Source organism: Bemisia tabaci, chromosome 2 (assembly GCF_918797505.1).
Source record: "Bemisia tabaci chromosome 2, PGI_BMITA_v3".
Classification (NCBI taxonomy): Eukaryota; Metazoa; Arthropoda; class Insecta; order Hemiptera; family Aleyrodidae; genus Bemisia; species Bemisia tabaci.
In genome coordinates this window covers 23,972,314-23,985,008 of record NC_092794.1, presented here as the reverse complement: position 1 = coordinate 23,985,008, position 12,695 = coordinate 23,972,314, and the positions used below count along the sequence as shown (strand labels likewise).

The 12,695-nt window shown below is 42.4% G+C and overlaps 1 protein-coding gene across 4 annotated transcripts in view; it reads left to right on the top strand.

Annotated features, from left to right (window-relative positions):
* Positions 1–12,695, top strand: part of LOC109043565 (uncharacterized) — a 433,004-nt gene that overhangs the window by 216,588 nt on the left and 203,721 nt on the right. For all 4 annotated transcript variants that reach the window (XM_072296982.1, XM_072296980.1, XM_072296983.1 and 1 more), the window contains exons 3-6: positions 575–913; positions 9,146–9,427; positions 10,792–10,988; positions 11,587–11,931. In XM_072296982.1, the coding sequence (XP_072153083.1) occupies positions 575–913; positions 9,146–9,427; positions 10,792–10,988; positions 11,587–11,931 (1,163 nt within the window). The remainder of the gene's footprint in view (positions 1–574; positions 914–9,145; positions 9,428–10,791; positions 10,989–11,586; positions 11,932–12,695) is intronic.

Genomic DNA, 12,695 nt, shown 5'->3' with positions numbered 1-12,695 from the left:
CAAAACCAAGGGATCGTCTCGTCGATTTTGGGTGGTCTATACTGGCGTGCTAAGAAAACACACCGTATGAACATCCGAGTATTGCCAAATTTCCTTTGATACAGTGTTTATTTTTTAGGAGAGCAATGTATATTTTTTCTTGAAAGTTACAAAAACTTCAGGCGAAATTGCGAACAAAATTCTGCGAAAAATTGGAAGAAAAAGATTTAAAAATTTTCCCGAGAATTCATGATTTACCACAGGAAAGTTGGCAACGCCTGAAGGTTTACACGGCGTTTTTCCTTAGCACCTTTTGTTCCAATTTCTCCCACTTCATGACCGTTAAAAGTTCCACAATTCTTTTCGGTTTTTTCAAAAGTTTCAATAAAGTTCCGGAAAATGCAAAAGATAGGGCCAATTTCGGGAGTTTCAAAAGTTCCGGGAAGAATACATGAAAATTCGTAAAAGTTCCGGAATTCGGAACTAGTTCCAGAAAATGAGAGCACTGCTCGTGCTCGTGCATTTTACTTAGCATGGTGAAGAAGGACCCTTCTTGTTGACTCGATGAATGACCCGCGTGTGGTATCTGTTGCAGTCGCAGGCGCAAGGTCAGGAGCCCTCGAAGAAGAGCAAGTCGCGGGGTTCTCTGTCGCCGGGGGCGTCGCCACCGCCCGGGGCCCCGGTGCGGGACGCGGCGAGCCTCAAGTCGATCAAGTACGGGCCGGGGCATGAGAAGTACCCCTCGTGGCCGGCGGCGCAGGGTGACTTCCACGCGGAGGGCGCGCCCGGCACCGGCCCCAACGCCGCTGCAGCCCCCCAGACCGGCTCTTCCCGCTCCAAGTCCTGGGCCGACCAGACCCACTACCCCAAGGAGAAGCCGGCCGCCCTCGCCCGCCCTTACAACAAGCGCTCCAACGCCTCTTTCACCCAACAGGTAAACCCCAGCATCCTTTCCACACTCTTTTCAAGAAATAGTTTCTCCCATACAGAAAAAAAGGAGGTGTTTGCATCTTGAGGATTGTGTACCCTGCGACCAGTGTTCGAAACTTACAGGCGCCAACGCGCCAAATGCGTCTAAAAAATCGGCCAGGGCGCCTGAAAAATGAAGGTTCTGCGCCAACGTCGCCCCTTAAAACTGCCCCCTAAAAATCTGCCGATTTTCACAGGAAGTCACATAAAGAAATAAAAACAAATCTATTTGATTCGAAAAAACTAAGAATTTTCATCACTACAAGTGAAAGCTTGCTTTTTCTACTCTTCATGATTTCATTTCTAGTGTTTTTGCCTTCCCCAAGATACAGCTACTTACTAGTTCTGTTACAAAAACATCTTGTGTCTAACTTTTCACTAAATGCGCCGTAATATATAGGCAAAAAGTAAATTTGGCCCCTAAAAAATCTTCAATGGCGCCTAAAAATCGGGCTTGATGCGCCACATGGCTCCTAAAACTCAAAGGTGAGTTTTGACTTTTGAACACTGCCTGCATGTGGCGTAGGTCAGCATAACCTGGTCAGCCAAATCTGGAGTTCGAGGTAAGAAAAACGGACCATAAAGTCCGATTTTTTGCTTACATCAACTCATGATGTAATTTCAAACACTTTCTGTAGAATGCATGTCTTCCATAAACTACACAATTTCCAAGAAAATCGACGATATAAGTCGCCGTACCGACCTACGTAATCAAAAAAATTCCAAGATGCCCGAAATGCAAACACCTCCTTTTTTTTGTCTATGAGTTTCTACTACGATTTTGAAGATGATTCAGGTCCATTCGTTGTTTTCTAATATTGCTGAAATCCACTTATAAAGTGCATTTTTACCAAGAGAATCTTGGACTTATCGAACTGAAAATTTTACCGATTGTTCTCCTGATCTCACACAAACTCTATAAAAAATTCGGACAAAAACCGCATCGGCACATTCTTGTAAAAATGTTAAAATAAATTGTTGTAGTCAAATTTGCAATTTTCGAATGGAGTTACATTCTTTCGTCCGGAATACGACGTAGTGACTCATAGACCCAGTCAAAACAGGCGATAATTCAAGTAATTTAGAATAAAAAAGGTAGTCTTGATCCATGAAACATAGATTTTTAGCTTAGGTTACCTATTGTTTGTAAAACTTTTTCATCCTTAAAAAAATCGGCCTTTTTTTAGTAACATGTTTCTTCAATAGACCTCTAATCCCTGAAATAATTCAACAGTCAAAACACGGTCCGTGGCACACGTAGTAACTCCATCTCGTTTCTCTCCTATGCTGCCGTGCTAAGGAGAAACGCCGTATGAACATTCGAGAGCTCCCAAATTTCTTCAAATATAATGTGCAATTTCAAGGAAAGTTATGGATATTTTTCTCTGAAATTTTCAGGAACTTTAAATCAAAATACGAAAAAAATGCTCTGAAAAATGGGAAGAAAAGTATTCGTAAGTTTTTCAGGGAATTCGTGTTTTATCAAAGACAATTAGGCAACGCCTGATGGCTCATACGGCGTTCTTCCTTAGCACGGCAGTATGTGCATCCTGCATTCCTGATCGGCCGTCCGATTTTAATTGTATGCAAATCGGATTACTTGGCAGCCTGGCATTAGTCTAATATTCCTCGTGGAAACAATAAAACCCGAGGGCCTCCTCATTCCTTCGGCTCATTGTCTCAGTCTTGTCAATGTTTTTTCGGCGGTTTCCGTCTCTGGCCGGACCTGGACCGTGAAACGATGAATTGGCCCTCGGGGGGGGGGGGGGGGGGTGCGCCGGTGTAATGATGAGGGGCGATGTACCACTCACGTTGGACACGGATCATTGGTACTCACCGCCGTTGAAAGATCGCGCGGGTAAATTAGCATACCTCCTCTCAAATTCTACCCAATTAGTCATCGATCATTTCATTCGACTCAAGGCTAAAGGGTTCAGGGAGAATTGAGGAATGCTCAGGAATTTTGATCAGCATTTTGTAGTGGGAATTGTATCGTGGTGTTGTCTGCTGATGGTATTCGCATATTTTTTTCTTTTATCCACTTTTTTTAAAAAAAAATTCGAGTAGTTTTTTCGATGTATGTGCTGTTGGCGTAGACGTATCAATCGTAGTTGTTTATTAAATAAGTGATTAAAAAAAAAGATTTTATCAAACGTCGATGCATCGATCTTTCCTATGTTGGTATATTGTGTAATTAGACATTCTTCTATTTTTCCAAATCTTGACTTAGAAATGTTTGCGAAATTAACTTTATATTTTCGTCGGAAAGGACGTAAGTTACCCCAAATATTACTTCTAATATTTATTTCATGAGGAAGGACGTGGGTGACTTTAAATTTGTTCTCTGAAATGGCTTAAGTGGTTCTCTTCAGAACTATGGAACTTTAGAACTAACTAACTAGGTAAAGAACTATTCTCTGCTAATAAAGAATTAAAATCAAGGACTTTTTCAGAGAATATTTTTTCTACTGTAAGTCTGTACCGTCGTAAACAGATATACGTGTTTTTACACTTAGGCCAGCGATATTCCGTTTCATTTTTTTCAAAAATGACGATTAAGTAAACCTGCGTTTCCATCCAAAAAGTAATAAGACCTAAGTAATATTATTCTTATAAACGACGCAAGTCATTAAAGAGGGCTTGAGGTATCTTTAGTTTTTCCTCTGAAATGACCCAAATGAAAAAAGCGCTGTTTTTCTGTACATATGGCAACTTGACCCGCGCTCTAAGATCCGTCGTCAACCGCAAACCTCACAACTGAGCACCGCCCGCTCACCCGGATGTGCATCTGGACCCATCACACCTCGAATTATCTCATAGAAAATGCCAAGATGCTTTCCGCTGACTGGGCATGTAACTAGAGGTGGATGGATATTTCTGCGCTCATATTCGAGGAAACCGCCTTTAAACGAGGTTGTGCACACCCTAGGAACGAGCGTTGAAAGTTCACCGTCCTGTTTCTGCCGGAAGCCAAGATTTTGCGAAAATTATACAGGGTGACCCAGGATTACTTACGAATATTGAAGGAGTCGATTCTTTGGGTCAAAGGAAGATGTTTTTGTGGTATAATTTTTTTCAATAATCGCCTTCCGTGGGGGCCCCATTGTCCCCCTATTATCCCCTATCTGTCTCTTATTATCTCGAAAACGATGAATCAAAGCGGAAAAACGCAAGATACATTTGCTTTCCAACGCTGAATCTAGTGGTGCCATCTCAAATCAATTTTCGTCGCTAGAAACATTAATTTTGGCCTTTTTTAGGTTCGATACCCCCTAAGCCCCCCCCCCCTCAAAATAAGTTTCACTTTTTTGAAGGTCTAAAATTAAAAGAGCACTAAGAATTACCCACGGTTACCGGCCCGCACTAATATTGGTTGATAAATATTGGCAAGTCGATTTTTTTTTCCAACTTTGGGGGGTCAAAAATCTCCACTAGAGTTAACAAGTTTGAGCTCTAATGAGTACCGATAGTATATTTGTACTCATTAGAGCTCAAAATGTTTGGCCCTTTAGGTTTAACAGTTTTTGCTTCTAAAAAATCTGAGTGCGCTGGGATCCGCTCCTTTGAATAGCATCCATATATTCGTGGCAACCACGCTTTTAATGTCAATAGGACGTATTTCTGCCAAACGGAATTATGTGAATTAAGACATGAGCCCTGAGACCCATAAGAATATTTGCTTATCAGGGCTCACGTCATAATGCACACAGTCCGTTCGGCAGAAATACGTCCGATATATCCGCGGCGCATTACTTAATTAAACTATTATTCGACGAACGTCCGAGGCTTGAAATTTCTCCCGGACCACGCAACACTTTCGCCATTGACAAAGCCTCCCCCTCTCCTCCTCCACGCGGGGTTATGCGGGGGGCGGGGGTGGAAGGGGCCTGTCCTCGCATTAACCATTGCGAAATCAAATTCTCAAAACGCCGGGCGTTTTGAATGGGCGCCGGGGCGCTTCGAGACACCGAGACAGGAACAAGAATCATGGAGCTCGGTCTATCGATTGGGGTCATCCGCCGATCTCCTTTGGTTCTGACTCTCGTCAGACACTATATTTCATATTCCGACGCACATGCACTTACAGTAGCACTCGTGCCATTATGCTGATTATTAAGATTGATAGACAAAGTGACAGACGGAGAGGACGTAGAGAATATGGAGCGATACTTTTGGTTGGAACGGATGATTCTTATAGACTAAGGGGGCATTTTTTTCCAGCAGTCTCTACTTTTCTCACCCGCGTTGAAGTCTTTCGAGTGCCCGCTGAAACAACACAGCCCCCAGTCCATCGCAGTGTCTTGTTCCTATGATCTGAGGAAACTTACTTACCCCTCTTTCTTGTCTTTTTCTCCTTTCTCTTCTTTATCTTTTTCCATCTCTGTCTCCTCCTCCTCTTCCTCCTTCTCTTCCTCCTTCTCTTCCTCTCCTCCTCCTCCTCCTCCTCCTCCTCCTCCACCTCTTTCTCCTCCTTCTCCTCCTCCTCCTCTTTCTCCTCCTATTTCTCCTTTTTCTTTTCCTCCTCCTTCTCCTCCTTCTCCTCCTCCTCTTCATCTTCTTTTTCTCTTACATCTTCCTCTGCGTACATGAAAGCCGCTTTCCCAGCGCTCTCTTCAACAACTAGCTCGACTATTCGCTTCGCGAGTGCGCAGAAAACTTTCAAGAGCGGACGTTGAAAGTTTCGGATTTTTGGTATCATATGGACATCAACAGCTTTTGTTCGCAACGAAAACCAAGGAAATCGGCCTGGCGGTTCCTCAGAATTAAGGATCCAAGGTTTTGACCCTCCCAGTTTAATTTATATTGATAAAGCATGATAGGAGTCTAGGCCAATTAAAATGCCATTAGGGAAAGTTTTGTTTAATCCATCTGACTGATATTATGTCCTTTCGTCCCGGAAACGACAAAATTTCGGAACCGAGCCTCGTCGTGCAAAAAAGTCCGCATTTCAGGGTGCAAAGCGACAACCCAGAGCTGCGGATCACAGATCATTGATCAACTCATCACTCATTTCGTCGCTGCGACCCGACACTGCCTCCTCTGTTCCGTTGCCTCTTCACCCCCGGCACCTCCATCCTCGGCTCCGAGATGCTTAAAATTGCTCCTCGTCTCGCGTCGCCGAACGAATCGCACCTCCCCCACCCCCCACCCCCCATCCACGGGCGGGGACACCACCCACATACCCCCCCCCCCTCCACGGTTGGGGTCGCTCACCTGCATAATTAATTATCCGACGAGGAAGATCTCGCGGATTGATGTGTACCGGTGGATCGCTTTCGCCTCAATTGGACGTATTTCTATCAAATGGAACTATGTGCATTAAGACATGAACCCTGAGACTCATAAGAATGCATCCTTAATAGGGCTCACGTCATAATGCGCATAGTTCCGTTTGACAGGAATAAGTCCAATTGAACGTCTCGATGTTTGTGCGTGTCTGTGGAGAGGAGATCGGTTAGCTTAACCGAAATTCCTGGTTCTATTCGGGCAAAGAGGGGACCTAGCGATCTTAAGTTTAGTGAAGAATAGTTGAGCGATGTTTTATCGACCAAAATAATTAAGGCCCCGCAAAAAATAGCCAGTACCTACATGTAATTTATTATTCATCGACAATCTGGCTCGATGTCCGTTATTTTACTAAGCTGTATCGCGAGATGAAACTGTGAATGCGTGTAATAGACCACTTATCATGTATATTACCTAATATATAATTATAATGATATAATATTTTTTAACCTATAATGCCCCCTGGTTCTGCCTGATTGGCTTTCTCGTAAAATCTACTGGATGGAGCATTCCCAAATTTTATATTTTGACAAAATAAACATCAGAATTTGCAATTTTAGTCGAAGTTTCAGTGTCTAACCTTCGGGCTGATTATTGAAATTCATAGATAAGGCCATGGACTAAGCAGTCATAGGGAGTATGAAGCGACCCTATTGGTTGAAATGAGTGGTTCCTACAGACTAACGAAGGAAATTCTGCACTAACTATAGGGTGTCTCGTGGGTTGCCGTTACTTAGTCTATTACCTGTCTTCTGTGTCCATTGCAACCACCCGCTTCCACCAATAGGATCCATTCATACTCCTGTTGCCTTCTTTGTCCATAGTTTTGTCTATCAATTTCAATAATCAGCCCGCCCAAGCTGAAGACAAAGACGACGTAGGGAGTATGGAGCGACCCTGTTGGTTGAAATGGGTGGCTCCTATAGATTAAGGAGAAATGGATGGACTAGTCGATTACTGAGTGGTTTTTACAGACTAAGGGAGAAAATTCTGCACTAACTAAAGGGTCTCTCGTGGGTTGCCGTTACTTAGTCTATCATCTACCTCCTATGTCCATTGCAACCACCCGCCTCCACCAATAGGATCCCTCCATGTCCCTATTGTCCTCTGTGTCTATAGCTTTGTCTATAGATTTCAATAATCAGCTCGCTGACCTCTTCCAACGGCTCGTCTCACTGTGCGACGCGACGTGGCAACCAAGAGCTAGGGTCATCCTCAGACCGGGACTCCCGGCTACCGTGCACGCGGGTCGTAATTAGACGCGTGAGCTTGAGCACCGCCGTCCCCCTTTTTCGCCCCCCCCCGCCCCCCGGGTGGAAGGAGGGGTGCCGAAGGTGCGTAAGCAAGCTCGCGTCCAGTGCCCATCTCGGAGCAGCGTCCTGAACTCGCGGCCGCGGCCGGTGCAGTGGCCTTGATTCGGACCCCGCCGCCGACTCGGCCGTGCTACCGTCATTATTCCCAGTCGCCAACTTTGCCGCGCTAAGGAATAACGCCGTATGGGCATTCACATGTTGCCAACGTTCCCCTGGCAAAGTATTTATTTTCGAGGAAAGCTATGTATATTTTTCCTCGAAATTTCTAGATCAGGGTGTCTAGCGATAGGGAAACCCGGAAGAACCGGGAAATGTCAGAGAATCTGCAACAATTCGGTATGTCAGGGAATTTAATTTTGCAAGCAATTTTCGTGTCGGGAAAACGTCAGGGAACTCGAAGAACACGGATTTTCCGGAAAAATTTTCGCCAATTTTACTCTTGAAGAAATTTCTACCAGCATTTCTCCTGTTGTCTATTTAATTTTAAAAATGAGGCCAGAATATCTCGCATCTAATCAGTTCAAACGTGTCGAAAAATTAGGAATTTTTTCCTTTTTGTTAAGGACCTGTCAGGGAATTTTAACATATTTCCAGGGTTTTTGGCCGCTTTTGTCCGGAAAATCAGGGAAATGTCAGAGATTTTTTTTTTTTTTTTTTTGAAAATTGCTAGACATCCTGAAAGTATTTTAGATTCAATTGTGAATAAAATTCTCTGAGAAATTGGAAGGAAAATATTCACAAGATTTCTCTAAAAATACGTATTTTATCATGGGGAATTTGGCAACGCCCAGAAATTCATACTGCGTTTTTCCCTGGCATGGAAGGATTATTCCAGTCGGGGCCTGATTCCAATGGGAACGCTCGACCGCAAACGACCGGGCGGGATGCGCCTCGTCGCCTCGCGGTGCCCTTTCGCGGGGGTTTTCGGGGTCTGCGGGTCAACAGGCCGCGCCCGGCGCAACTTTCCCGATTGATATTTCAGAAAAGTGCAGCGGCCAAGGTGAAAGGCACCTAGCACGGGTCTTGATGCGCTCCGCATCGAAATGGGCAACTAGACAAGCGGGCCGATTATTAAAATTGATAGACATAGCTATAGCTACATTCAAAGAATACTAAAGAAGTATGGAGGGATATTATATATTATATGGATTGCATTTTGCAAAAAAGAACCGCTAGCATTGCAATGATGCTAAGATTGTGCAACTTCATCCTTTGCAATAAAATTGCGAAAATTGTGAAAAACTACGCTATTTAGATAGTAATGTTTTTCTTAAAATCACAGTTTTTAGCGAGTAAAACAGAAACTATTAATGGATAATCGGGGTTTTCCTCCAAGACAAAAGAAGTTGCACAATCTTAGCAACATTGCAATGCTAGTGGTTCCTTTTTGCAAAATGCAATCCATATTATATAGCAATTTTTGAATAGATATGTACCTCGATCTGGGAAATGACGATTTTCGACCCACTTTTCTGTGAACGGCGTGAGGTTTTGGAGTAAAGTTCTATCTGAATTAAGATGATTCTTCTGTCTCCGTTTTTTTCCCCCAACATGTTTTGATCTCTGAGTGATGTAATTCAAACTTTGACTGTTGACAGTTGAAGACGGTGATGGAGCGGTGCGAGAAGATTTCGCCGGAGACGTTCGAGTGCCGGGGTCCGATGGGGCCGCCGGGCGGTGGCGGAGCCGGGGCGCGGAAGACGCCGGAGGTGTTCCTGCCGCCGGTGGACAGGGACGGAAAACCCCTGGGGACGGAGGAGTACTCGGTCCCTTCCCCGCCCGAACGGGACGTCTCCCTGTCCCTCATGGCCGAGCCGCAACTCACCGAAGCAGATCTCGAGGAATACGCCCGCACCTACCACGACTCCTCTCACTCACAGGTACGATAAACCTCCCATTTTAATCACCTTCTATACTGTAGTGCTAAGGAAAAACGCCGTATGAGCCCCCAGGCGTTGCCAAATTTTCTTTAATAAAACACGGATTCCCTGGTAAACTTATGGATATTTTCCCCTAAGTTCTCAGAGAATCATTTTGATCTAAAGTTCCTGAAAATTTCAAGGAAAAATATTCATAATTTTACTCAGAAAGAATTATTTTATCCAAGGAAATTTGGCAACTCTCAAGTGTCTACACAGCGTTCTTCCTTAGCACAGCAGTAAAGAAAACATAGGCGAATTCCGGGGGCATAGGGGGCATACGCTTTTCCCCCCGTTCGCCCCCTCCGAAAAAAAATGGAGGAAGAAAAAAAGGGAAGAAAGAAAGAAGGAAGGAACGGAGGAAAGAAGAAGGAACGACGCTCAAATTTTGTAATCATCCATGACGAAATTTACCTAAAGAGCTATTAGTGAATAATTTCTGAAATTTCGAAAATTTTTGTGGGTGCCCCCTGGACCCGAAATCGGTTCAGTTTTTCAATATCACAAGACTTCGCGTTAAAAGCGTCCGAGAAAACAATTTTTATGAGATATCTTGCCAGTGAAACAATAAATTCAGGGAAACAGCAGGGCAGCTTGAATACAAACTTTTTTTTAAAGAGAAAAGAGAGAAAAAGAAAGAAGAAGAAAAAAGGATCCATTAAAGATCTGTTGAACCTACTTCGCTCAAGGATCGGATTCGATCATTGTGGGAGGCTGAATTATAAGAATTGTAAGCAAGCAACTATTTCAACTCTGGTGTAGTGTTGTGAAGTATCATGCACAGTTGAAGGCGTTTTTAGCCGCCGTAAGTATCAGCATCTGCTGCCACGCCACGGTCCACGATCGTTGTTGATTCAGTCTGTGCGCTGGGATGAAATGGACTACAAAACCCGTGGTATCGTTTTATCAACACGTGTGTTCTCCGTCATTTTAGCTTTGTCTCGTAATGTTCAACTCTCTTGAAAACTTCTGAACATTTTCTAGGTCTCTTTTTATGCTGCCAATCCTTCATATATTCACAAATCAAAGTCAACTGATTGAAGCCAATAAACGGATTTGGTGTTATAGATAAAAGATTTACATTTTTAAGGCATCACTTACAGGCAATATCGAAAATCAATAATAAATAATGATTTTTATAAGTTGTTGGTTCTTTGTTGAAAGAGGTGTTCTGCACAGAAATCCACAGGAGATGGACATGGATTTTTTTGCTTTTAGTTGGGAGCAACGATGTATTAATATGCAACAGAACAACCATTCTATTTTAAGTGTATCCACTCATAGTTCCTTGTTTATATTTTTCTACATTTACTGTATTTTTGCAGATCGAAAGTGACTATTCGAGTTGTTATGAAGATGTGGATATTAGCCAGAGTCATCTCACCAGAGCTGAACTTGAACAGTATACGCGAGATTGTGAGGGGAGACCCACTCATGTACATCAGCCCTCCTATGCCCAGTCGGAAGGATACCATAGCTACGTTTCCAGCACAGACTCCACCACAACTCCTTTCCTTGATAGGTACAATTTTAAACTACTAATCTCATGATCATCCTTGGAATTTGGGAAGTCTAAGTGGGTATATTAAAGATTCTCAACTCACAATAAATTAGAAATTGAGGATATATTGGTAATTCCTGCTTGTGCAACCATCCTTTGATGTGTGTCAGTTATCTTAACATCAGTAATCACACAAGACTTCCTAAGGGTAAAATGGAAGTTTCTAACATTAACATACACACATTCAAAGACTTGATTAGAAAATTTGAAATTTTGCCAGTGAATTTCATATAAATTACATTGATTAGGAGCAAACTTCTTATCAGATCTAAAATCTTTGACTGTCTGAAAATTGAGTATGCTGGGTTTTATTCATAATGCTATTATCTCTACAAAATGTAGAACGTATTGGCCCTGATTTTGGTTTATTTAAAAATCCATGGCATACATATCTTCATCTCTGGTCCAGAGAAATGCAGTTCAACACTCTTGAAAGTTATGAAATTTTATCTCAAACACAATTAATCAACAACTTTAACAATTTTATCTCCTTATTTTCACTGATCGCTGCATTTGTATAATTTCTTCTCTTATCACTTTGATTGTAAATGTTCTCCAGGTTAAGATGTGACAATGAAGCTGTAGTTGGAATGAACGAAAGCAGGGCTGGAAGAGACTCAAGTGCCAGTTCAGGGTCTTCAAGTGAAACATTGAAGTGGCATGGATCCCTCAGTGACGTATCTGTGAGCGGTAGCTCATGCGGTGGTCACCAACAACTGATAGCGCACAGTGCCAAAGTTCAAACGCCTCAGAGGCATCACTCGGAATCGGTTCTGTATTTGGGACAAGCAAATGCTGCATGGCAGTCGAATGTTCAGAGAAATAATCAAATCAACAGTCAAATGAGGAAATTGTTTCCTGTGAGCACGTATACAGTTCAACCCTCAGAAGCAGTTTCTCCAAGGTATGTTTTTTCACGCTGACACCAATGAGAGGAAAAGAAGATGTAGGAGGAAAATTAGTATTAATAGTCTGAAAAGTTAAAATAGCATGCTGGGACCATCATTGAGCGTCACAGTGTACCTATGGACTTTCTTCATTGTTTTACTGATAAGAAAAAAAAATATACACCTGGAAACAGGCAACATTTATGAGATCAGTCAAACGCAAGAAAATCTAAAGGGAGGGCTAGGCACAATATAGACTTTTAAAGACCTTTTATAGGATTTGCCATTTGAAAGTTTCAGAAATTGTAAATCTACCCTCCATTTTAAAAAAGTGAACAACTTATACTGTCTGGTATATGTAAAAGATGATCATTTGACTGTATTTCTGTAATATTACCTTCTCGATGGGCAAAAATTGTTGGTGTTTTACTAATGTGAATAATAGGACTTGTAAACCTATTCCTGCATTTGTAATGAATCACAAACTGCCATTGCATTGATCATTTTACCATGACAGACTTATCTTTTCTCTGCTTGTAAAATTAAGTTTGAAAGGTAACATTGGAACAACTTCACTTAGGAAGAAAAAGATTTTCAAATCTATAATGAAGAAATTCTAATTTAGCTTTTTCATAAACCTTTCATTTAATCATGACATGCTGTTGAAGAGTCATTCTCAGCCTCAGAATAGGTTTTTATATATAACATCCTGAAATGCTCCCCTAAAATACTTTTATTTTTGCCCATTCATAGAAAGAATTTTTCACTTGAGATAAAATAT